Genomic DNA, 27,504 nt, shown 5'->3' on the forward strand with positions numbered 1-27,504 from the left:
ATTCCTGTGATTAGCCATGACCTCCTAGAAACAGATACATTCATCATTTGGCTTAAACTTTTCCATCCTCGCTTTGAGGTTCCATTGGATCTAGTGGTCACACAGCAGCTTCCATTGAATTCAGCAGCTTATTTCTGATTACATTAGGCATTATCTGTACCCTTTTTTGGCTCACCTCATGAACGGGCTAGTACTGTGGTTATTTTCCACAGAATATCAAAGCTGGGAAGGCCTCTAATCCCTGGTCATTTTACAGAGAAAGAAAGCTTAGACCCAATAAAGGGAGAGTACTAGGTTAGTGCAAAAGTAATGGCAAAAACTGCAATTACTTTTGCACTAACCTAATACCTGCCCAGATTCCACATATTCTGTGGCAGAGGTGAGACTAGGGCTCTGATGCCTTTACTCCAGGCTAGTTCTCCCCACTACGAGGCTCTATTGCCTCCTAATTTCCTACTCACATAAGATCATATGCTTTTAAGAGGACAGAGATAATGGTTTATGTCTTATCCCTCAAAAGTATGCCTAATAACCTCGCAGGTTTATTAAATTAGTGGTTTGTTGTTTTTGAGCCCTGTCGCTGGGCTGGAGTGCAGTGGTGTGATCTCGGCTCACTGCAACTTCCGACTCCTAGGTTCAAGCTGTTCTCCTCTCTCAGCCTCCTAAGTAGCTGGGATTACAGGCATGTGCCACCATTGCACAGCTAATTTTTGTGTTTTTAGTAGAGACGGGGTTTTACCATGTTGGCCGGGATGATCTCAATCTCCTGACCAACTGCCTCAGCCTCCCAAAGTGCTGGGATTACAGGCGTGACCCACTACGCCCAGCCTAGATTAGTGGTTATTATCAGGTTTTACATAATGTGAATATGTTGCCTAGTTGAAAGAGCTGGGTAGGCCTGGATGGGGATTTTGGCTACGAATAGATGGAGCCAAGGTTCCAACTCAGATATTCTGAATCTGAGTTGTCCAGTCTTCTTTCTAGTACACGATGACTGGATTGGTATGATTTTCACGGGAGAGAAAGAGACAGAGCCAAGCTCTGGAGGCAGTGAGTGTTAGCTGCACTTGGCAAGAAGCAACTAGACTAATGTGGCCAGAGCACAAGTTGAATTAAGTGACTGGGGGTTAAGGGAAAGCAGTGAAAAATGCTGGAGGAAAAAGGTGGGGGATCTCTTCACTATGGGCTTTTGCCTCCTGGAGTTGGGAGCTTTGAACTAGGCCTGAAGGATGGTTTGGATTTGAATTTACATAGATGATGTAAGATTTGTGGAGGGAAAGTGAACACACACTTCTCTTCCTCTTTACACGACGTTTAGAAGGCTGAGCAGCTGTTCAATTTGCCTAGAACACTGTTAAGTGCTGGAGAGTGGAGGCTGACAGGTTTTAAAAGCCTAGAGTTCTAGATTTGGGGATTTAATTTGTATTTTTGTTAATACCACTGATTATTCTGTAAAGGTAGTTGTGGGAACTCTGTACAGCATTTGGGTATAGAACTCCCTATCTTTTATAAATTGGGGCTTTGTGGTGGATATTTTAGTTTGATGTACTTAATATGTGCAGCTTTGGCTGTTCTTGAGCAGCTTCAAAGGCCCATGACATGTCATAATTTCCCATTTTTCTAAGGGGAAATGAAATGGTAGCTAGAGCTGGGTATGGTGGCTCACGCCTGTGTAATCCCAGCACTTTCGGAGGCTCAGATGGGCAGATCAAGAAGCCAGGAATTCAAGACCAGCCTGGCCAACATAATGAAAGCCCATCTCTACTAAAAATCAAAAATTAGATGAGAATGGTGGCACGCACCTATAGTCCCAGCTACTTGGGAAACTGCTTGAACCTGGGAGGTGGAGGTTGCAGTGAGCCGAGATCACGCCACTATAGTCCAGCTCAAGTGACAGAGCAAGACTTTGTCTCAAAAAAAATAAAAAGAAATATTTATTTTTGTTTATTTTATGTCATTTATTTTTAGGTGGGACAGGTAGCAGTATGTTAATAAGAAGAATCCTGCGGAGAAGGGAAGTCCTAATAATGCTCAAGAAAGAGGGGTGAAATGACTTGAAGTGGTGCCTTTTGTTTGGTGATGGAAAGGAATCTAGTGTACCACTGGAAGATTGAGAAACAACTGTTTCTACTGTGGGAACAGGTGCAGTTTGGTAGATAAATTTGGGAGCTCATGAAAGCTTTCTTCCGGATGATTAATTTTCTTTAGACAAATAAGCAAAATCACCAGTTGAGAGTGAGATTAGGAGCAGAGAAAGCATAAAATAGTCTAAGATGGACTAGATAATGTAGAATGATTGTCATCTTTAATTTAGAACCCACGTGAGTCCGGGTGTGGTGGTTCTAACCTGTAATCCCAGCACTTTGGGAGGCTGAGGTAGGCAGATCGCCTGAGGTAAGGAGTTCAAGACCAGCCTGGCCAATATGGTGAAACCCTGTCTCTACTAAAAATACAAAATTAGTCAAGTGCGATGGCGAGTTCCTGTAATCCCAGCTACTCAGGAGGTTGAGGCAGGAGAATTGCTTAAACCCAGGAGGCAGAGGTTGTAGTGAGCTGAGATCATGCCACCACACTCCATCCTGGGCGACAGAGCAAGACTTTGTCTCAAAAAAAAAAAAGGACCCACATGAAAATAGTGATCAGGAGTTTAAAGTTAAATTTTAACTTTAGTAAGTATAATTGTGTGTTTTCCTACTCCCAAGACCTATGCCAGTGTTGGCAGAGTAGATGGTGACCGAATTTAACCAGGATTGTGGTTTAACCAAACTAATGTTAGAGGGGCAAGGGAATGATTATTAAAAAATTGACCTTTCTGTGACATGGGTCCGTGGGTGAGAAAAAAAATTGACCAAGGAATTTAGGATAGCTAGGGTTAGGAGAGAAGTGAGGATATGAGGAGGTTCATAGACAATGGAATATAGATAGAATTAGTAGATTGAATGTCCTGATAGGTTGAGGGATTGTTAGAATTGGGATACTGTAGTGAGCAAACTAGGAAGATGGTGTTTGGAGAATGAGATATTTGAAATTAAGATTAGAGAAAAAGGTTTTGATTATTAGTAATAACAGGGTCAAAGATTATAACCAGGAAATAAGAGAGTGAAGTTGGGTAGAATGTCAAGATCAATGGACAACAGGTCAAATAACTGAGAGGGCAATGCATTATAATCATGATTTATATAGTTATTGAAATTACCAAGAATAATAAGAACGTATTGGAGAGAATGACAGTGAACTAGGAGCCACAGTCTTTAAGGCATCAGAGGAAAGTTACTTGGAAGTAGTAAATGGCTAGAAAAAGGGGTGATATTGAATATGATGATGTCAGATTCAAAACTGAATGTTTTTGTGGAGGAGGGTCTGGAAGCAGCAGTGAGGTTCAAGGCCCAGTGGAAGGTGGGAGTGAGAGAAAGCCAGCTACCACTTGAGGGTGATACACAGGAAAGCATTATTGTGAGAGACAGCCAGACTTCACTTAGAGGAAGGGGACGTTCATAGGAGAGGTTGAAGGTGTAGAGGATTTTGCTAACCTTGAGTTCCTGAGAATACAGTGGGAAAAGATCAGAAAATGAAGAGTGGGGAAAGATGAGAGTTGGAACAAGGAATGTAGAGAGCCACATAAGATTAAAGTCTGGAAGATAAGGGTTAGAAAAGAGGAAAACAAACAAACAAAAAATGATATCCCCAACTGAGAAGGAAGAGGTCTCTTCTGTATGTTTTTAGTAAAATCATTCATTTTTCTTCACAGTGGTCTTGCTGGTTAAAAAATAATCCATGACTCATCAGTGTGGATGATATAAATTTATTAATCAATACAGAAAATGTACTACTTGGAATAAGAAATATTTGTACATATATTCTGAAAACCAGACAGATGCACACTTGTTCTCCTGCAAGAAAATATGTTTAGGGATAGCAAAACAGATGAGTAGCTTATGCTAGGCATTAATCTTTATTCAAACATTGATACCACATTGTCTTTTTTATTGAGGGCCATTTTGCTTCCTAATGAATGTGTTAGAACTTATTTTCCGAGTAGCAGGATGCTTCATCTAAATGATCTACTTAGAAATACTTGTTCCAGATTATAAATCAATCTGGAAATCTCAATGACATAGGAGGGGAAAAATTCTACAGTGAGTTTTAAATTTTATTTCTAAAAGCTGTTAAATGATGGTCAGACTTACAGTCTGTGATCATCTTTATCTGAAATGGTAAGTCTGGAATGTTATTAAAAACCAGCATTTTCATGCCATAACATGTATGAACATTGAAGATGTTATACTAAATGAAATAAGCCAGTCACAAAAGGACAAATATTGTACATTTCATCTTAAATTAGGTTCCTAGATAGTTAAATTCAAAGAGACAGAATGTAGAATGGTGGTGTCAGGGACTGGGTAGGAAAAGAGGAGAATGGGGAATTATTGTTTAATGGATATGGAGAGTCTGGTTGAGTTCATGAAGATGAAAAGTTGTAGAGATGGATGGTGGTGATTGATGGTTACACGGCACTGTAAATGTATTTAATGCCTCAAAACTGTACACTTTAAAATGATTAAAGTAGTAAATGTATATTTTAACAATAAAACAAATAAGCAAAAGCTCCCAGTGTTTTGAGTATTCAGTGCTTACAGGGCTGCTTGTCTAAACTCTGTCAGCCATACCTATATTGTATTACCAGTAATGAGCCCTGTCCCCCCAAACTTTCCATTTGTATAGTAGGTAGATAAGAATAGATAAGGAAGCTGATTCTAATGTATTTGTAGGTCAGGGATAGAGATACACATGTAGTTCTCCATGGTCTAGTTCCAGAACTTCCTTATTCATAAATGTGGGGGCTGAAAACTTGAAGAGGGTGGGCTTTGAAGAGTAGAGTCCCCAGACTGCTCTGAAGCAAAACACTTCCTCCAGCAGAGACCCTTTTCATTAAACTCAGGTAGTAGTAGTTGAGATCTTCACTGCTGACTTGCACATTGGGCCTGGTTTGACTCCAGACCTTCAGCAGGACATCTGGACAAAGTAGGAGACTCATTTACACCATCTTCAGGTTGATTGATGACATTCTGTATACCTTTCATTTTTTCCTAAAGGGAATGAGTTTTTAAAATATGCGTAATAAAATAGGATGAAAAACAAATAGATTAGCAGTGAAGGGAAAGTAGGATAATATAGTAAATGAAGCCAGGGTAAATTCAGTACTAGAAGTTTTGTTCATTCCTAAGAATGCTCAGGTTTCCAGTGACCAGACCAAGGCCTGGTCCAAGGTTCAGACTATCTATCATTCATTCATTTATTCTTTCAGCTGATGGTTTATTCCTGTTAAGTGTTTGAATATTCAAAAGACACATGAGTATCTCTGGTTCTAATGTATGAGGGAAGCAGAACTTAAACAGTGGATGACATTAGTGGTTGCCGCAACAAACCTGATGACAGGGTCTGTGTGTGATTTATTTATTTCTCCTAGATCTAGTACTTAGGGATTTGCTGAATGAATTGGTAAGAAATTACACCTTTTTAGGATCTCATGAAAAACTTGGTCAATGGAATGACTTTAAAACAGTTCTTTAGATGTATTATGTATATTTTAACAACATGATGGTTGTTAAAATAAAAGTGATTGGATTGAAGGATGCAAAGTATTGATCCTGGGTGTGTCTGTGAGGATGTTGCCAAAGGAGATTAACATTTGAGTCAGTGGACTGGGAAAGGCAAATCCACCCTTAATCTGGGTGGGTGCCATATAATTGGCTGCCATCGAATATAAAGCAGGCAGAAAAACATGAAAAGGCTAGACTGGCTTGTCTCAGCCTACATCTTTCTCCCATGCTGGATGCTTCCTGCCCTTGAACATTGGACTCTAAGTTCTTCAGCTTTGGGACTTGGACTGGCTTCCTTGTTCCTCAGCTTGCAGACGGCCTATTATGGGATCTTATGATTGCGTGAGTTAATACTACTTAATAAACTCCTCTTTATGTATATATATCTATCCTATTAGTTCTGTCCCTCTAGAGAACCCTAACACTATTCAAATACTGAATACCTGTAGTGTGTAGCTGGTCCTGTGCTATATCCTGAGGAAGAAAAGGATATGAATAAATTATGGTTATTTTTTAAGAAAATCTGGTGATACAGATTACTATGTGATATAAAATTTGTAAGGACTATGAAAACTCAGAGGAGAGTGTTCATCATAGGCTGGGCTTATACATTGGTAAGATGGGGATAATACATTAAAGTTGCTGTGAAAATTAAAGGTGTTAAACATTTTTAAAGCTCTGTTAGCTGATAATGATATTCAAGGAAGACATCCTGGAGAAGGGATGCTTAGAGTTAGGTTCTTTAGACCACTGTGCTCATCTCTACCATAGCATGTTGGTGTTTTGATTTGACTCTTTTTTTTTTGGAGACAGTCTTGCTCTTTCTCAGGCTGGAATGCAATGGTACCATCTCACCCACTGCATCCTCTGACTCCCTGGTTCAAGCAATTCCCCTGCCTCAGCCTCCCAAGTAGCTGGGATTACAGGCATGCACCATCATCTAATTTTTGTATTTTTAGTAGAGGCGGGGTTTCACCATGTTGGTCAGGCCAGGCTGGTCTTGAACTTCTGACCTCGTGATCTGCCCACCTCGGCCTCCCAAAGTGCTAGGATTACAGGTGTGAGTCACCGCGCCCTGCCTTTATTTGACTCTTTACATGTTTTTCTTTTCTGGTAGCACCAAAGTCCTTAAGGGCATATATCATAACAGTTATGGCATATAGCTTATTTTGTATCCTCAATGCTGATGCTGGGCCTGGCGTAAGATAAAGACCCGCTAAAGGTTTATTGACTGAAGACGGAGGGAGGAAGGAAGCCATAAGAAAGTATATTGGGAACCAAGCAGGATTGCTTCTTTAGTGACTGAGAAGGTTCAAAAGACATGCTTTCTGGGAGCCCTATTCAGCTCTGAATTATTGCGTCTGACAGAGTAGTCTCTTGTGGTATTATACTTCCCCCATGCAATCTTCATTCCTTACTACCTTTATACTCTTGCTGGACTCTTCTGCTAAACTCCAAGCTAATAAAAATAATGGGTAGTTACTTCACAGCAACCATTATCTTCCAAATCAGTATTTCCAGATTCCCAGTTGTCTATTGGACATCTTTGTTTCTGCTTCTTCAAAACGAGCACCATCTTTGAATACTTATCTCAGAAACCTCTGACTTTCCCCTCATCAAGCCCTGCATACAGAGACTTGAAATTCTGTCAGTTCTGACTGCAAAATATTTTCCTATATTCTTTCCTTCTTTTCTGTTTTAGCTTTTCCTTTCTAGTTCAGACCTTCATTTCCTTAACCAGGATAGCTGCTTTAAGATGTTCTGTTTCTCTTTTGCTAACCCATCCTTCATCTTCCCATGAAATATTATTCCAGAACACAGATATGATTATAATACTTTGTTACTTTTATTCTCCATAGCATCTTCACAGCATCTTCATAGCGATTCTTTATATTAAGTGATAATATTTCTGTTTTATAGAGAAGGAGATAATTGTCTTCCTGTAGCAGTTAGCCTCAAGGTGAAAGGAACACTTTCCTTACTCATTTGAGGCTCTGTAATTACCCTTCTAAAGCCCTACACCCAAGAAAGGGACCCAAGACTCTTGGGTCCCTATGGATATGTAGGTCTTGGTTGTTGACAGTTGCATGTGATGAGGATGTTTCCCTAGGTGAAATAATGACAAAACCACAATTTATCGTGTTTACATGTACTCAAGCAAAATATGTATTATTTAATGTAATTTTTCCAACAATCCTGGAGTAGTGATACCACTAGTATTTCCCACTACCCAGAAGAGGAAACTGAAATTAAGTTATCCAAGGCCTCACAGCTGTTGACTCTGACTTAAAAACCTGTTCTTGGCTGGGTGTGGTGGTTTATGCCTGTAATCCCAGCACTTTGAGAGGCCAAGGCCAGCGGATCACGAGGTCAGAAGATCAAGACCATCCTGGCTAACACGGTGAAACCCCGTCTCTACTAAAAATATAAAAAATTAGCTGGGCATGGTGGTGGGCGCCTGTAGTCCCAGCTACTCAGGAGGTGAGGCAGGAGAATCCCTTGAACTCAAGAGGCGGAGGTTGCAGTGAGGCGAGATGGCACCATTGTACTTCAGCCTGGGTGACAGAGCAAGACTCTATCTAAAAAAAAAAAAACAAAAAAAAAAAACCAAAGCAAAACCTGTTCTTGGCTGGGTGCGGTGGCCCAGGCCTGTAATCCCAGAACTTTGGGAGGCTGAGGTGGGCAGATCACCTGAGGTCAGGAGTTGGAAACCAGCCTGGCCAACATGGTGAAACCCCATCTCTACTAAAAATACAAAAATTAGCCAGGCATGTTGGCACAAGCCTTTAATCCCAGCTACTCAGGAGGCTGAGGTAAGAGAATCACTTGAACCTGGGAGGTGGAGGTTGCAGTGAGCTGAAATTGTGGCATTGCACACCAGCCCAGATGACCGAGCAAGAATCTGACTCAAAAAAACAAAAAACAAATAAATAAATAAAACCAGTTCTTAACTTAATTTCTAAGTGGCATTTTACACATATTGCTTCCTCAGGGAAGGTGATTATTTTGTATGCCATAAACTTGCTGTTGAGAATTTATAATCTAGTGGGCCTCATAGGTTTGCTTCAAAAAACTAATATATTCTGGTGGAACCCCTTGACTCTGTGGGTTCTTTAACAAACACTAGTATTTGTTCAGATTCTCTGAGTATCTTATGTCTTATGACAGATAGATCTAAAATACCCAGGGAGACTTGTGACCAGCAAAAGGTGGGAAGAGGCTTTACTGTCATATATGCTGTCATATAGCTTATATATTCATTTGTCGGTCTTTCTATCCAGTTTTGTTCATGTATCCATCCAGAGAATAGTATCAATAGTATAGATGATTTATAGTAGAAAGCCTTCAATCTAAAGTCAGGAAGCTTGGGTTTTGCTCAGAGCCCTGTCTACAACCATGACTTGCCATGCATTTCTAGGGTAGCCCCTTCCCTTCTTTATGCCTCAGTATTCTCCCCTTTAAAAAAAAAAAAAAAAAAGGCTGTTGGACACTGTCTTTGTATATTTTGTGCTGCTGTAACAAAATACCTGAGACTGGGTAATTTATAAAGAATAGAGATTTATTTCTTAACAATTCTAGAGGCTGGAAAGTCCAAGATCAAGGCAAGTTCATTGTCTGGTAAGAATTCCCTCTCTGTTTCCAAGACACCTTGAATGCTATGTCCTCCAGAGGAGAGGAGGAATGCTGTGTCCTCTCATGGTTATAGGTGGAAAGGCTATAAAAGGATTAACTTCCTCCACCAAACCCTTTTATAAGGATGTTAAACCATTCATGATGGCAGAGCCCTTATAACCTGAAAACCTCTCAGAAGGCTCCATCTCCCAACACTGTTGCATTTGGGATTAAGTTTCCAACACATAAATTTTGGGAGACATATTTAGACCATAGCAGATGCCATGCCATAGACTTCTTCCAACTGGCTCTCTGTAACTACATGTGATAGGTAATATGTTAGTTTGCACTTTTGAAGAGGAGCCCCAATATTTTTATACTGTGTCACAGGCCTTTATCTAGATATTTATCTAAGAAGCTAGATATTTATCTAGATTTCCTTTATCTAAGAATCTTCTTAAATAAATATCTAGCTTATATGCATTGCAAATGTAACCTCTTGTAAGTAACCATTAAAGAGGGTCTCTGAAGATTGCTGTTATTGTTTCTATAGCAATTCCTGATGACTATTTCTTTTTTTTATTTTTTATTTTTTATTGGATTTTAGGTTTTGGGGTACATGAACAGAGCATGCAAGACTGTTGCGTAGGTACACACATGGCAGTGTGCTTTGCTTCCCTTCTCCCCTTCACCCATATTTGGAATTTCTCCCCAGGCTATCCCTCCCCACCTCCCCCTCCCACTGGCCCTCCCCTTTTCCCCCCAATAGACCCCAGTGTTTAGTACTCCCCTTTCTGTGTCCATGTGTTCTCATTTTTCATCACCCGCCTATGAGTGAGAATATGCAGTGTTTCATTTTCTGTTCTTGTGTCAGTTTGCTGCGGATGACGTTCTCCAGATTCATCCATGTCCCTACAAACGACACGAACTCATCATTTCTGATTGCTGCATAATATTCCATGGTGTATATGTGCCACATTTTTCCAATCCAGTCTGTCATCAATGGGCATTTGGGTTGATTCCAGGTCTTTGCTATTGTAAACAGTGCTGCAATGAACATTCGTGTACATGTGTCCTTATAGTAGAACGATTTATAGTCTTTTGGATATATACCCAGTAATGGGATTGCTGGGTCAAATGGAATTTCTATTTCTAAGGCCTTGAGGAATCGCCACACTGTCTTCCACAATGGTTGAACTAATTTACACTCCCACCAACAGTGTAAAAGTGTTCCTTTTTCTCCACATCCTCTCCAGCATCTGTTGTCTGCAGATTTTTTAATGATCGCCATTCTAACTGGCGTGAGATGGTATCTCAATGTGGTTTTGATTTGCATCTCTCTGATGACCAGTGACGATGAGCATTTTTTCATATGATTGTTGGCCTCATATATGTCTTCTTTTGTAAAGTGTCTGTTCATATCCTTTGCCCACTTTTGAATGGGCTTGTTTGTTTTTTTCCTGTAAATCCGTTTGAGTTCTTTGTAAATTCTGGATATCAGCCCTTTGTCAGATGGGTAAACTGCAAAAATTTTTTCCCATTCTGTTGGTTGCCGATCCACTCTAGTGACTGTTTCTTTTGCCGTGCAGAAGCTGTGGAGTTTGATTAGGTCCCATTTGTCTATTTTGGCTTTTGTTGCCAATGCTTTTGGTGTTTTGTTCATGAAGTCCTTGCCTACTCCTATGTCCTGGATAGTTTTGCCTAGATTTCCTTCTAGGGTTTTGATGGTGCCAGGTCTTATGTTTAAGTCTTTAATCCATCTGGAGTTAATTTTAGTGTAAGGTGTCAGGAAGGGGTCCAGTTTCTGCTTTCTGCACATGGCTAGCAAGTTTTCCCAACACCATTTGTTAAACAGGGAATCCTTTCCCCATTGCTTGTTTTTGTCAGGTTTATCAAAGATTATATAGTTATAGATATGTTGTGTTGCCTCCGGTGCCTCTGTTTTGTTCCATTGGTCTATATCTCTGTTTTGGTACCAGTACCATGCTGTTTTGATTACTGTAGCCTTATAGTATAGTTTGAAATCCAGTAGTGTGATGCCCCCCGCTGTGTTCTTTTTGCTTAGAATTGACTTGTCTCTGTGGGCTCTCTTTTGGTTCCATATGAAGTTCATGGTGGTTTTTTCCAGTTCTGTGAAGAAAGTCAATGGTAGCTTAATTTAATTCCGTAAATTACTTTGGGCGGTATAGCCATTTTCACGATATTAATTCTTCCTAACCATGAACATGGAATGTTTCTCCATCTGTTTGTGTCCTCTCTGATTTCGTTGAGCAGTGGTTTGTAGTTCTCCTTGAAGAGGTCCCTTACATTCCTTGTGAGTTGTATTCCAAGGTATTTTATTCTTTTTGTAGCAATTGTGAATGGCAGTTCGTTCTTGATTTGGCTTTCTTTAAGTCTGTTATTGGTGTAGACAAATGCTTGTGATTTTTGCACATTGATTTTATATCCTGAGACTTTGCTGAAGTTGCTTATCAGTTTCAGGAGTTTTTGGGCTGAAGTGATGGGGCCTTCTAGGTATACTATCATGTCGTCTGCAAATAGAGACAATTTGGCTTCCACCTTTCCTATTTGAATACCCTTTATTTCTTTTTCTTGCCTGATTGCTCTGGCTAGAACTTCCAGTACTATATTGACTAGGAGTGGTGAAAGAGGGCATCCTTGTCTAGTGCCGGATTTCAAAGGGAATGCTTCCAGTTTTTGCCCATTCAGTATGATATTGGCTGTTGGTTTGTCATAAATAGCTTTTATTACTTTGAGATACGTTCCATCGATACCGAGTTTATTGAGGGTTTTTAGCATAAAGGGCTGTTGAATTTTGTCAAATGCCTTCTCTGCGTCAATTGAGATAATCATGTGGTTTTTGTTTTTGGTTCTGTTTATGTGGTGAATTACGTTGATAGACTTGCGTATGTTGAACCAGCCTTGCATCCCCAGGATGAATCCTACTTGATCATGATGAATAAGTTTTTTGATTTGCTGTTGCAATTGGCTTGCCAATATTTTATTGAAGATTTTTTTCATCTATGTTCATCATGGATATTGGCCTGAAGTTTTCTTTTCTTGTTGGGTCTCTGCCGGGTTTTGGTATCAGGATGATGTTGGTCTCGTAAAATGATTTGGGAAGGATTCCCTCTTTTTGGATTGTTTGGAATAGTTTTAGAAGGAATGATACCAGCTCCTCTTGGTGTGTCCGGTAGAATTCGGCTGTGAACCCGTCTGGACCTGGGCTTTTTTTGTGTGGTAGGCTCTTAATTGCTGCCTCGACTTCTGACCTTGCTATTAGTCTATTCATAGTTTCAGCTTCCTCCTGGTTTAGGCTTGGGCCTGATGACTATTTCTTATATGTGGAGGGTGTTACAGAAAGTCTACCTGCAGCAATCCATTTCTAGCAAATTATAATTTTGCTTCAAGAGTTATGTGATAATTTAAAGCCATTATGTGATGTGGTTGTGAAACCCTGGTACTCTGTGTCTGACTGTGTTAGGTATTAGGGTAAACGTCTGATCAAGACAAAACTGCTCTCATGGGCTTTACAGTCAGGGATGGGATACAATTATAGTGTGATAAATGGTACAGAAACATCCCAGAGAAAGTTGCATATAATGGAGCCCTAAAAGGAAGAGTCAGAATTATCCAGAAGCTGGGCATGGTGGCATGTGCCTGTAGTCCCAGCTACGTGGGAGGCTGAGGCAGGAGAATCACTTGAGCCCAGGAGTCTGAGTCCAGCCTGGGCAACATAGTAACACTCTGCATCTTCAAAGAATAATTATCTGGACTGAGGGATAAAGGGACAGGAGCTAGGAAAGATGATTGAGAGAAACCAGAAATGATAGAGAACAATAGTATTAAAAACAAAGCAGCATGTGTAAAGACTCAGAGACAAGAGAATATGGCATGTACAGGGGAACTCAGAAAATATCAAGTCTGCTGGATTATAATGTGAAGGCAGAAAAATGCTATTTTGAAATTGTAGCCATTTTAGATAATACAACTGGATTGTGAAACAGCATGATATCATAGAAAGAACACTCTAGGCCTGGTGTCTGTAGAGCTAGGTTTGAGTTTCTGGCTTCCGACTATCTATGGGATCTTGAACAAATCACTTTACTTCTGTTTTTTTTAAATTTGTAAAATGGTAATGTTAACTCTCTTGCACCTTCTTTATAAGCTATAAAAATGGCTACACTGTGAAAACTACTTGACCCTTCTACCAAGAAAAATGACATTCTCTCTGTTTCAAGCACTTTGTTCTAATGCAGTGCCTTGTATTATAGTCAGTCTTAAATGTAACTATTTTCCCACTAAAAGGTGAGTTCTTTTAAGGGCAGGTAATTGACACATAGTAAGGTCCCAGTACTTGTGTGGTTTAATGTATAGCTGGATTCTTTATTTAGGGAGGTGTTCTCTGAAACTTATTTGTTAAGAAAAAAAAAAAACGTAAAGAAAAATTTTCTATTATTTGTAAGCATTTGGTTTAGAGATAATTTTGTTGTGTTTTTGATGAGCTAAAAAGCCATTTTCTTAAAGCTATTTTAATGGGCTGAATGATCTGATGGTTGAAATGTGACGTTTTGCAGATGAGCATCTCATTTATAGGCACGCACAAAGCTGGTTGTTGAGCTTTTGCATGAAAGCTCTTTCTGTTAACTGTGGAAGGCTTTCAAATATTGAGATTCTCTGGCAGAGTCCTAGAAATCAGAGTTCTCCTCCATTTCATTTTTAAACTGAAACATCTTCTGAGATGAAATCTTATATACAGTATTATAAAATGTAGAAATCTATTGTGTTTGATTATATTTGGCCAACAGTATAAAGAAGCAGACAGCTACTATAAAAATGGCCTTCTTATATATCATATTGATAGAAGTAAGAAAAAAACCACTGAAATGGAGTTTTCTTAAAGTTGTTTGATAAGAAGAAATTAATTTCTAAAGTGAAATTAAGCTGTGAAATTCTAGTAAAAGGTTTCTTTGTATTCATCCATTCATTCATTCATCTAGTCAACAAGTGTTTATTGAGCACCTTGCTTTAATATCGGCCCTTTTCTAGGAATTCAGTAGTAAGTAAAAGAGATAATTTGTTGACCTCATGGTGCTTAAAATGTAGCAAGAAGAAAAGAATTGGGCAAGCAGATTACAGCTGCAAGCAGTATTTATAACACAGAAGTCTAGAGAGTGCTGGGATCACAAAATTACATGTAGCCATACGCAGTCTGACTTTCTGAGATCTTTTCTAAGAGCTAAGTGGACTCATTTGAGAAATGGGAACAGGAATAAAATCCCTGACATGTATTCCCTCAGATTGTATGCTCCAACCTTCCAGAATTACTCGATGGTTTCTTACCTTCTCATGGTGTATTTTCACAAATGGCCTTTTCTTCTCCTCTCTCTGTAGAATTCCCATCATCCTTTAAAACGTAGATGAAATGACACATTTTTTTGAAACCTGTATTATCCTCCCAGTTAAATAGGATTAAGTTCAGCCACATATAACAGTAATAAAAAATAATAGTGGTTTTTAAAATATAGTTTTATTTTCTCATGTAAAAGAAGTACAGAGCTATGTAGAGCAGAGCTGAAACGATTGTTCCATGAAATCAAGGGTATTTCTACCTTCCCAGTTTAAGACCTCCATTCACAAGGTCACTTCATGGAAAAGAAGGCTGCCGAGCTATAATCATCATGTCCTAATTCTAGATAACAAGAAAGAGTAAGGAGAGAGGAAAGGGCACCTTCCCCAAGTAACACAGTTCCCTTTAAGCAGCCTTCTCAGAAGTTCTACAGAGTATTTCAGTTACATCTCATGAACAAAACTAATCAGTTAGCCACACCTAAGTATTCCTGGGGAAGTTGGGAAATAGAATCCTTTAACTGAGCACGTTGCCATCTAGTGGCAGTCACAGCACTGCCCACCTACTCCCCCATCACTCCCCTTTAGTTGTTTTTTCTTTAAACTTTAGCTTTCTGTATAACAACAGTACTATATTGCTATTAATTCCAAGGCTGTTTCCCTCATATAAATACCCCAGGTACAGAAGTTGTATGCTGTTACCCTTGAATCTGTAATGCTTTATGCAGGGCCTGGCACAGCAAGTGTTTGTTTATATAAAATGAGGGTGCTGAAGTAAATGACTTTATTTAAGCTTATTAAAAATTTGTAACTATTTCTTGAATTACCAATTTGTATTTTCAGCAGCTTTATTGAGGTATAATTTATATATGATAAATATACTCATTTTAAGTGTACACTGCTTTTTAGTAATTTACAGAATTGTGTAACCACCAAAAATCATTTTAGACCTTTTTTTGCACCAAAGAAATCTCTTCTGTCTGCAGTCAATCGCCATTCCTACTCTGAGTCCCAGATGATCAGAAATCTAGTGTTTGCCTGTATAGATTTGTCTTTTCTGAACATTTCCCATAAATGGAATCATGCAATATGTATTCTTTTACTCTGGTTTCTTCCACTTAGCATAATTTTTTTTTTGAGATGGAGTTTCACTGTTGTTACCCAGACTGGAGGGCAATGGCACGATCTTGGCTCACCGCAACCTCCGCCTTCTGGGTGCAAGCAGTTCTCCTGCCTCAGCCTCCCAAGTAGCTGGGACTACAGGCGCGCACCACCATGCCCAGGTAATTTTGGTATTTTTGGTAGAGACAGGGTTTCACCTTGTTGACCAGGATGATCTCGATCTCTTGACCTTGTGATCCACCTGCCTCGGCCTCCCAAAGTGCTAGGATTATAGGCGTGAGCCACCGTGCCTGGCACTTAGCATAATATTTTCAAGGTTAATCCATGTTGTGACATGTATCAGTAGTTTGTTCCTTTTTATTGATACTGTTGATATTTTAAAATTTAAAATTTATTTTCTTACTGGTTGCTTTGGGGATTAAATATTTATCTTAATTTATTATAACATTGAATTTATTACAATCTATTTCAGATACAAACTAATGTAATTCAGTAAAATGTAGAAATGTTGCTCCCATAGAGCAGCATTCCCATACTTCTTTACTTTGGACTCTTGTTTTTATGTAAATGATATCCTTATATATTATGAGGCCAACAATTTGGTTTTATAGTTAATTGTTTTATGCAATTGCCTTTTAAGCCAGTTAACAGGAAAAATATTTATATTTTCTTTTTATATATCTACACATCAGCTTTTCTGGTGCTGTTAATTTTTGTGTGTGGACTTCAGTTACTGTCTAGTATCAATTTCTTTTAGTCATAAATAGTATTTATTTTGTATTTTTTGAAAGGCAGGTTGCTAGCAATGAATTGCCTCAATTATTTATCTGGGAATATGTTTATTTTGACTTCAGTTTCAAAGGATAGTTTTGCTGGATTTAGAATTCTTGGTTGACAGGTTTTTTTGTTCGTTTTTTCCACTCATTGAATATACCATCCTCCTATCTTTTGGCCTCCAGTCAGCTATTAATCTTACTGTTATTTCCTTTTATCTGATGAGTTGATATCTTGCCACTTTAGAAATTTTCTCTTTGATTTTTAGGAGTTTTACTATAATGTGTCCAGTTATGGATCTTTTTGTGTTTATCCAACTTGAAGTTGATTGTATTTCTTGGATGTGTAGTTTAATATGTGTTGTTGTCTTAATCAAATTTGGGAAGTTTTGGACATTATATCTTCTTCTTCTTTTCAGTTTACTGTGTAAATTTCTTTTACTTCCCCATCAGCTTGTATTTTAGGTTCAGGAATTACATGTGCAGATTTGTTACATGGATAAATTGCATGTCACTGGGATTTGGTGTACAAATGGTTTGTTTCATCACCCAGGTAGTGAGGGTAGTACCTTACAGTTTTTTTTTTTTTTTACACTCCTTCAACCCTCCCTGCTCAAGTAGGCCCTAGTGTCTGTTGTTTTCATAATTGTGTCTATGTGTACTCAGTGTTTAGGTCCCACTTATAAATAGTGAGAATATGTGGTATGTGGTTTTGTGTTCCTGGGTTAATTTGCTTAGGATAATGACCTCCAGCTGCATCCATGTTGCTGCAGAGGACATGATTTTGTTTTTTATTTTTTAATGGCTGCATAGTATTCCCATTTTTGCCACTGAATTTTCTTTCTCTCCTCTTTCTGCGACTCTTATGCTTGTAGTTTGGTTTGCTTGCTAAGTTCTCATTTTATTTTTCTTTATTTTTTCTCTTTGTTTCCCAGATTGTATAATTTTTATTGATCTGTCTTCAGGTTCAGTGATTCTTCTGCCAGCTCACATTTGCTTCTGAGCCTCTCTTGAATGATTCATTTCAGAATATAATTTCCATTTGGCTCTATTTTTATATTTTTTATTTATTGATATTCTCTATTTGATAAGTTATTATCATCATGCTTTTCTTTAATTCTTTAAATGCAGTTTTCTTTAGTTTTTTAACATTTATAATAGCTGCTTTGAAATATTTATCTGCTGATGCTAATATCTAGACCCCTGAAAGAACAAAATCTGTTACCTGTTTTTTCCCCGGACAAATGGGACATATTTTATTGTTTCTTTGCATGTTTCATGATTTTGTTGGTATTGTTGAAAACGACATACTTTAGATAACATATTGTAGCAACTCTTGATTTTAATTTCACCCTGCCCCTGCCGCATCAGGGGTGGTTGTTGCTGGAGTTTGTTTAGTGACTTGCTTAGACTCTTCTGTTGAGTTTGTCTCCTTTGCAGTGTGATTTCTGCTGTCTCTGGCCATATTTTTTTAATTACTGTTTTAATTTTTAAACTTGGCTTCCTAAAGGTCACCCCTGGGTTGGCATAGATTAGTGACCATCCAACATTTGATCACGAGTTCTGCTTAAACCAAGGCCAGGAAGTCTTCCACCCTTTACCAGTAGATCTGTATATGGTTTGGGGAATGCATTGAAAATTCAACCAATTTACAGTTATGCTCTAGCTTTTAGTTTTGGTATGTTCAAGGCCTTAAATTCACCCAGGATTAGAAGATAGAGAAGACCCTCTCTACATACCACTAGGGATCCTATGAAAGTTTATCAAGACCCACTATGGTTGTTGTGTTCCCCAGAACTCCCTTAAAATTTCTGGCTTAATCTGGAGGTCTGTTGCCTGCACCAACTAGTATTATGACCTCAGAATAGCTGCAACAGTAGCCTTCCTGGATTACTTGCTATTGTTCTCCAGATTGTCTCACTATTGTTTTTGACAATGACTCTGGGCATAGGATTTTCTATGCTTAGTTTCAAATTAAATCATCCCACTCTGGTAGCAGTAGTCCTGTTAGCCTGGTCTAGCCTGCCCCCTATGAAGCTGGGGCTTGGGATATGGGCAGCCACAGGGTAAAATGCCACAGACTTTCATTGTTCTTAATATGGTTCGGAAGTTTTTATTGAATAGACATTTCATACTTTGGCCTAAAATGTTTTTTTTTTTTTACACCATTTCGTCTCACTTTATTTTTGCTTTTGGGGTAAAGGGTTTGCTAAGCACTTTGTTCCAGAAGTTCCACCTCCTTCTATTAGTTTTGGCACCTTAATTTTTATTTAATTTTTAAACTGTTCTAGCTAGACCGTAGCCTCTTTTGGGAAAACACTCTCTTTTTCCTTTCCCAACAGTATCTATCCCAGAAGGCATTAAATCTTTAAGCTTTAATTTCTTGGTCTGTCAAATTAAATTTATAATCTTTGCATTGCTTACTTCAAAGAACCAAGTGAGATAATGGTTAAAATCTCATTGTAAACTCTAAAGCACTGTGAAAATTCATTTTCAAATAATTTTACCATTGAATTTTCAAATAATTTTACCATTTTAGTTTGCAAAATGTAGTAGTTTGCAAACTAAAACACTAATTTTAAACACTGCAACCTATTGTGCAAATATTACTTGCAGGTATTTATCTTTAATCTCTGGGCTTTTTTGCTTGTCATTTAATGGTCATAGATTTTGTTATTTTGAAAGCAATAGTTCAGGTGTTTTGAGGGTAACAGGAAGCAATTTGTAGAACAGTGGGTAGAAGTCTAGAAGTGAAAAATCAGCTTCACCAGGAGGAATCTTTAGCACCTCTCTTTTCTCTCTCACACATCATGCAACTGCTGGGCCTTACCATTGCTTATTTTGCCCAGGATGAGCTCCCAGTCAAGGCTTCTCTGGGCATTGGAAGTAGCTGCTGGAGAGATGTGGAGCCAAGATGTTGATTGGGATATGCCAAGAAATGCCAAACATCCTGAAGCTTTTTTCACAGTTTTAGTTTGAAGAAGCATGAAAGATGGTTCATTGTTCATTCAACTAGTATGTATTTAGTGCCTGCTTTGTGCCAGGTAATATTCTGTGCACTGGGGATGCAAGACAAACAGAATCCTCATTCACATGGACCTTACTCTAATGGGGGAAAGACTAAACAAGAAAATACGTCAGACAGTAATACATGTTGCAATGGTTTCGATGTTTGTCCTCTAAAACTTATGTTGAAATTTAATTGCTCATGTAATAGTATTGGGAGATGAGCCTTTTTTTTTTTTGGAGATGGAGTCTTGCTTTGTTGCCAGGCTGGAGTCCAGTGGCGTGATCTCGATTCACTGCAATCTGGGCCTCCTGGGTTCAAGCCATTCCCCTGCCTCAGCTTCCCAAGTAGCTGGGACTACAGGCATGTGCCTCCACACATGGCTCATTTTTTGTATTTTAGTAGAGATGGGTTTCACCATGTTGGCCATGGGGAGGTGGGCCTTTACAAGGCAGTTAGGCTCTGGGGGCCCTGTCCTCAGGGGTGGGCTTAATGTCTTTTTAAAAAGGCTTTTGAAAAGCCAGCTTACAGGGAGCTACTTGGGAGACTAAGGGAGGAGGATCACTTGAGCCCAGCAGTTTGAAGCTGTAGTGGGCTATAATTATGCCTGTGAATAGACATTGCAACCCAGCCTGAACAACATAATGAGGCCCTATCTCTTTTAAAAAATTAATTTTTTAAAAAGGCTTTCAGGAATAGGTTCTTTCTCTTGCCCTTCCACTTTCTGCTGTGGGATGATGCAGCAAGAAGGCCCTTGCCAGATGCTGTCCCCTTGACTTCCCATGCTCCAGAACTGTGAGAAAGAAATTTCTGTTCATTATTAATTACTCAGTTTCAAGTATTCTGTTATAGCAGCACAAAACAGACTAAAATAGCTATCAATAAGAAAAGTAAGCCGGGCACGGTGGCTCATGCCTGTAATCCCAGCGATTTGGGAGGCCGAGGTGGGTGGATCACTTGAGTTCAGGAGTTTGAGACCAGCCTGGCCAACATGGTGAGACCTGGTCTCTACTAAAAATACAAAAATTAGTTGGGCATGGTGGCAAACGCTGGTAATCCCAGATACTTGGGATCCTGGCTGAGGTAGAAGAATTGCTTGAACCTACAAGGCAGAGGTTGGAATGAGCCAAGATGATGCCACTGCACTCCAGCCTGGGCAACAGAGTAAAACTCTGTCTCAAAAAAAAATAAAAATAAAAAATGAGAGAGCAGAGAATAATAATAGCATGTGGAGAACCTATTTTAGATAAGTTGGTTAAGGAAGGCATTTCTGATAAGGTGACATTTGAGTAGAGACCTAATGAAGTGAGAGACTATGCCATTTGGATATCTGGGGAGAAGGGCATTCTAGGTGTGGGGAAAAAGTAAGTGCAGAGACCTAGAGAGACACGCATGTATGGTGTGTTCAGGGAACAACAAGGAAGTTATTGTGATTGAAGTGAAGAAAACAAAAAGATAGTGGTAGAAGTTGCAACCAGAGAGGTAGGCACATAAGGCCAGATATTCCAAGGCCTTATTTGCTTTTCTAAGGACTTGGAATTTTATTATGGATAAGATGAGAAGCCCTTGCAGAGTTATATTTCCTGACACAAGTAATGTAGACTTACTATGGTTCATTCTCAGGAAGTAGGGTCACCTTCATACTTGACTCTGGAGAGACAGGTAGGCAGGTCTTGCATAGTGGGTACCCCTAAGTTTGTTTTACATTCAAAGTGAAATCAGGTCAAATGAGTAGCATATGATAGCTAAGATTCTAGGAAGCTGGCAGGAGGAGAAGTCAAGCAGGCAGTGCTTTTATTCTGTTGTAACCGCCCGTGGTCCCCAGCAGTGACCCAGTAGGTGCCAGGTACTGTGGTAGATATGAACTGCCTCCATGTTGGGATTTGTTAGGGTTCAAGAATAGCACTCAGGCTCTTGAGTTGAACAAGGATTTGAGGTCTGATGTTCCAGAGGTGAACCTAGTACTGGGTTAGGGCCTAGGGAGCCTGGGAGACTCATCTAGTACAGTGAAAGTAACTTGGACATTGAAATAAAAAAGAACTGGCTTTGAAATTGGCTTTTCCTTACTTCTTAGTTATGAGATCTTGGGCTAGTGACTTAATTTCTTTGGACTTAAGTTTACTTATCTGTAATATAATAAAAATAGTACTTACTATGGAAGTATTATAAGACTTACAGGGACTTAATAAGACCTTAGCAATACCTGTCACACGGTAGGTGTTCAGTAAATGGTAGTTGCTGGTAGTAGAGGTAATATTTATTTTTCTTTTTTCCTTTTTTTAACCTCCACAGAACCACCAAAGAGGTAATATTTATGATAGTGCTAATGATTAACCTTTTATAAGGTGTTTATTATATGTCAAACATTGTTCTAAGCAGAATTCTTAGACATCTCCAATCTAAGTCCAAATCCAGGTTTCTGTTCTTCACCCAAAATCTACTCCTCTCATAGTTCTCACCAGTAAATGGGATTTTTATTATTCCAGTTTCTCAAGCCTTGGCATCATTCTTGGTGTCTTTCTTTCTCTCATACCTTATATTAAATCCGTTATCAATTCCTTTCAGCTTGATCTTCAAAGTATATAAAAAATATGACTAGTTTCTACCACTGTCATTACTGCCATTACCCTAGTTTGACCACATCATCTTTCATCTGAACTGTTTCTAAAACCTCCTGATTAGCCTACTTCTCTTCTTGCTTTCCTGCTGTCTGATCTCAGCACAATCTACCTCTTCTTAAAATGAAGACCCCTCCTGATTAGCCTACTTCTCTTCTTGCTTTCCTGCTGTCTGATCTCAGCACAATCTACCTCTTCTTAAAATGAAGACAAATAATTTTATTCTTCTTTGCAAAACAATCCAGTGGCTTTCCGTCTTATTTAGAATAAAAAGAAAGTCCATATAGTGGCCTACAAGGCCCTGCGTGATTTGGACTTCATTACCTGTCCTGTCTGATCTTACTTCCTATTTTTCCTCTTCGTTTACTTCACTTCAGCTAAACTGGCCTCTAAGCTATTTCTGAAAAATGCTTCTACTTTGGGGCATTTGCATTTGCTGTTTCCTCTGCTTGGACAGTTTCTTCTCAGAGACCTCCATGGCTTGCCCCTTCAACTTATTCAGGTCTTTGCTCAGATGTCACTCAGTGACACTTTATCTAATCATCTTACTTAAAGTTGCAACACCTGCCCTTAGCACTCCCTAAGCAGCCTGAGTGGATTTCTTTACAGCAGTAGTCCCCAGCCTTTTTGGCACCAGGGACAATTTTTCCACAGACTAGGGATGTGTGTGGGGATGGGACTGCGGGGGCATAGATTTTCACAAGGCGCACACAACCTAGATTCCCTCGTATGTGCAGTTCACAGTAGGGTTCACACTCCTATGAAAATCTAATGTTGCTGTCCATCCAACAGGAGATGTGCTCAGGCAGTAATGCTTGCTTGCCTGCTGCTCACTTCCTGTTGTGCTGCCTGGTTCCTAACAGGCTGTGGACTGATGCCAGTCCATGGTCCCAGGGTTGGGAACCCCTGCTTTACAGTTTTTATTGCCATCTGATACATCTTTCACTTAAAAAAAAAAAAAAATCTCTCTTTCTTCCCCCTCCCATCTAGTGCATAAGCAGAAGTTTTTGTTCTTGTTCTCTGCTGTATCTCACTTCCTCTAGACAGCCTATATGAGAGAAATGGCATTTGGGAAAGAAGGCATGGCCCTCAAACTGGGCATAAAAATCTTCTTGGGAACATAAATACACAGATTTCTGAGCCCCATCCCAGATAGAGCATAAAGGATCTTTTATACCATGTGAAAGAGTTTGAATTTTATTTGTAAGGCTTTTGAAGAAGACAGGGTGGTATTAACTACAAATGATAAGAGAACTTTTTGGGGTAATGAAAATACTTTATATCTTGATCGTGGTGGTGTTTGTACAACTGAATACATTTTTCAGGGGCTCATAGAACTATATACCTAAAAGGGGTAAAATTTTACTATATATAAATTTTACTTTAATAAACCTGTCATGTAAAAAATTTTATTACAAAGTATGGTTTTTTTTCCACCCCGTTTTGAGGTTAGAGGAAGCAAAGGCTCAGAAGTTAAGGAACTACCCTGTGATCCCATCATGGTATGTGGCAGTTCCAGGATTTGAACCTAAATCTGCCTGATAGTAGAGTTTGTGATCTTCCTAGTCATTTTTAGCCTGTCCCTGAAACTATTAACAGTATGTAGATTTTGTTACAAAAGGCCAACCTTCCCTTAGAAACTGGGAATCCTGTCTACCCTTAAGAAGCTCCCTAGAAGTGGCTGTCATATTCTAAATTTTGAAACCCTGGCAGATCTCATTTCTGTCAGTCATTAGTTGAGACTGGAATTGATGCTTTTAGGAGTGCTACCCCAGGCGTGATCTCCTGTGGCAGTGGCCCTCATTTTGGAGCAGCAGGAGACCAGTTTCAAAGCTGATTAGTTTCTTTGGTTATGAAAAGCAATTTTGTACTTTGTCCAATCAGCAACACAGAGTGTCTACTCAGTAGGAGAGTGCTCAGATGTTTACAGGGCAAGTTGTACTGCTTAGCACTTATCTTAGTCCTTTTTGTGCTGCTATAGTAGGATACCACAGACTGGGTAATTCATAATGAATGGAAATGTATTGGCTTATAGTTTTGGAGGCTGGGAAGTCCAATATCAGGGTGCAAGCATCTGTCAAGGGCCTTCTTGCTGTGTCATCCCATGGTGGAAGAGCAGAAGGGCATAAAGAGGGTGATAGAGAGCAAGAGGGGACCAAACTCATCCTTTTATAAGGAACCCACACCCACCATGATAAACCCACTCCTGCAATAATGGCATTAACCCATTCATCAGGGCAGATCCATCGTGGCCCAATCACCTTTTAACAGTCCCACCTCTTAATTACTGTTAAAATGATTATGAAGTTTCCAGCACATGCTTTCTGGGGAGACACTTTCAAACATTTTATCAAACTTCCTCGCCCTGACTTACCAGGCAGAGAACTGGTTGCGTAGAAGAGAGACCCAAAGCTAGAAAGAATACAAGTAGTCTCTGTGTTGTCACATGAACAACATTGTCACATCATCGTTTATATCTGTATATCACTTCACAGTTTTCAATTTATTTTAACATCTATGATCTCTTTTAATTATTAATGTCTCAGTACTCTGTGAGGAGAGTGCTTTTATTTAGAGAAAGAATGTATGTTACTTGAATATATTTTTAGATAACTCTGGCTGTGAAAATATTTTTTATGTTAAGTTTAACTGAAATATATATAACTCCTTTAACTTTCATCCTCAGGTTATTCTAGTTTCAGTTTGTTGGCTGGTGGTCATTTTATCTAGCTTGTTGTCCTGGGGTGCTTTGCCAGGGCTACACATTATGTACGTTTTAGGAAGTTCTGTCCTCTGAAATTGGCCAGTGGTATTTTCCCTTTTGCTTATCTGATGGCCCCAGCTTCCTCTGCTTGGTAGCCCACCTTTTCTCCACTGCTCATTTTTGAAACCTAGACAGACTAATCACAAAGCAGTTGTCATCATGCCAGCTGTTCACTGGCTGCCTTCAACATTTGACTTGTTTCCTATTTTGAGGTGATATAAGAGAATTTAATGCCCTAAAAAAATGCCCATCTATCTTGTGAATCTAGTTAGGAAGGAATTGTTTGGTTTTTATGATGTGTAAATAATATATTTGGAGACACATTTTCAAATGTGTCAGGCTAAATAGTAAGGAAAGGCTCCCTAAACAAGGTGGGACAAATTGTCTGGCTAATGGAGCTTAATGACAGATCTTCCATTAATCAGAATGGAGAATGTGCTTCATTAAGTTAATTAACAGAGCACTTGGGCAGGTGATACTTATTGCACACAAATTTCCAAGTTTATTTCTTTCCCTTGAATAAATTTGGAGAGAAATCCTAGCTATATTTTCTTGTTTGCATTAAAATGATCAGTGGGAACAAATTCCCTTTTTTGTTTTTGAAGCTGCTGGTAACTGGTATCTTCCTCTACAGGTGTAAGGGACAGATGAGATGCTGCTTTTCCTTCCAGCAGTCTGTTTGCTCATCACCAGGCACCAAGCTCCACTAGTGAACTGTTGAAAGCATATCCTTTTCCAGCTCCTAGACTAGCAACATTAGGCTTAGAAAGGACCTCAGAGATCTTAAACTAATTCACTTTAAATTGAAGTCCAGACAGGGAAAGTGACATGGCCAGTGCTACCTGGTATACTAGTGCCAGAGCTGCCTGTGGGATAGTGGGACTAACACTGAACTGAGGGCCAAAATTCCTGGGTTGACATTGGGCAAGTTATATCACTTCCTTGCTCCTCACTATCTTCATCTGTAAAATGGGTTAAGTATTTAGCAGAGGGCCAGATAAAGACAAATTGGCTTTTTTATTTAGTCTTCTTTCCACTACCTTCTGATGCTTTCCTTTCAGGGAAGACTGAAGATAGAGGTTGATGTCGGGAAGAATGAACAATCAATAAACAGTGCTGTTTTCTTTGTTTTCTCTGTAGGATCTTCAGTCTTCCACAATGAACCCTGTTTACAGCCCCGTACAGCCTGGGGCTCCTTATGGCAACCCTAAGAACATGGCCTACACAGGTGAGTAGTATGAGAATGACTCTCATTCTAAGAAATGGTGGTTAAAGACATTACCAGATAACTTGCTAAATGACTTTGGAGGTATATGATATCAGAAGATAGGTCTGAGTTCCAATGGAAAGATCTCAGAGAACCTGTTGTCTGGTTGTTTCTAAACTTTATTCTACAAAAATACAGGAGAGTGTTTTAGAGAGTCCGAAAACATTTGATTTGATTATTTTAAAATATTGAGAACTATTTTTGTTAAACATGAAGACATGTTAGATGATCAGTGTGTTAAGCTTCTAAGTATGCATGTTAATTTTTTTAAAATGCTACCATTTGCATGTACTTATGTTTTTAAATCAGGATTTTCTCAATGCTATGCAACGAAATTAACATTCAGAAATATATTGGAGGTTGAGCCTGATATAACTGTAGCTGTTATTCCTAACTTTCTATTTCACATGTTTATCACAAGAGTTTCACTGATCTTATTACTTAACCTTAACAGTAGGTATTTTCTGCTTGAATTTCTATTTGTATATTTATTCTAACAAAATTAATTTCCAGTAACAAGGACTCATAGGGCAGTACCCTACACCCTACTAGCTCATAGAGCTTGTTGCTTCTCCCCTTTCCAGTTCAGGGTGCTTCAGCAACCTAAGTTCCTTTGCCAGAGGAGACTGAACTGCTTTGGCAGACAGAGCCCAGGAGAACCCTGTGGGGCTTTGGTTTCCTATTTGCTCTGATCCTGGCTGCCTTTATTCTTACTAAGTTGCTAAACTAGAGAAGGAAGAGAAGAGTTGCGTTTATCTATTGATTTGCACAAAGATTAAGCAGTGCAAATCTGGAAGGGGAATTCACTTTGTCAACATAATTTTCCAAATTTCCAAAATTGGAAAGGGGACAGACTTTACCTCTGCTTGGCACATAGTAGGATTTGGTAATGTGTTTTGACTGACTGGACAGCAACCAGGTTCAAATCCCAGCTCTATCAGAGAATAGCTGGGTGACTTTGGACAACTTGCCCTAACCTCCCCAGACTTAATTTCTTTGATAAACTGGAATAATATTATCTATTTCATAATATATAATTCTGGGAATGGGACAAAATATCTATTTCATAGGACAGTTGTGAGAATCAAACAATATAATTTGTACTCCTCTAGGGGAAAGGAGGATCTTTTTTTGTTTCTACTAATAACCAAGGAATATTATGAGCTTGGAACTGTTTTAAGTTAAATTCCCTGCTGTCGATCTAGGACCACACAGATAGTATAAACTCCACGTAAGTAGTATAAATTCAGACTTCACACAGGCCAAGTTTTCAAATTTGCAGGGAGACTTTTTATTTTTTAACCCAAGCTTGCCTGTTGTATCTCTGTACTTTTGGATTTTTTTTCTTTATTAAACTGACACTATGACTCCTCCAAGGTCCCAGCTTTATGC

The 27,504-nt window shown here is 39.0% G+C and overlaps 1 protein-coding gene across 9 annotated transcripts in view; it reads left to right on the forward strand.

The window, feature by feature from the left end:
- FAM168A (family with sequence similarity 168 member A) overlaps window positions 1-27,504 on the forward strand; it is a 186,203-nt gene that overhangs the window by 94,432 nt on the left and 64,267 nt on the right. For all 9 annotated transcript variants that reach the window (XM_078340263.1, XM_017977803.4, XM_078340265.1 and 6 more), the window contains one exon: window positions 25,986-26,073. In XM_078340263.1, coding sequence (XP_078196389.1) covers window positions 26,004-26,073 — 70 coding nt within the window. In that variant the 5' untranslated portion in view covers window positions 25,986-26,003. The remainder of the gene's footprint in view (window positions 1-25,985; window positions 26,074-27,504) is intronic.

Source organism: Callithrix jacchus, chromosome 10, assembly GCF_049354715.1.
Source record: "Callithrix jacchus isolate 240 chromosome 10, calJac240_pri, whole genome shotgun sequence".
In the NCBI taxonomy this organism is placed as follows: Eukaryota; Metazoa; Chordata; class Mammalia; order Primates; family Cebidae; genus Callithrix; species Callithrix jacchus.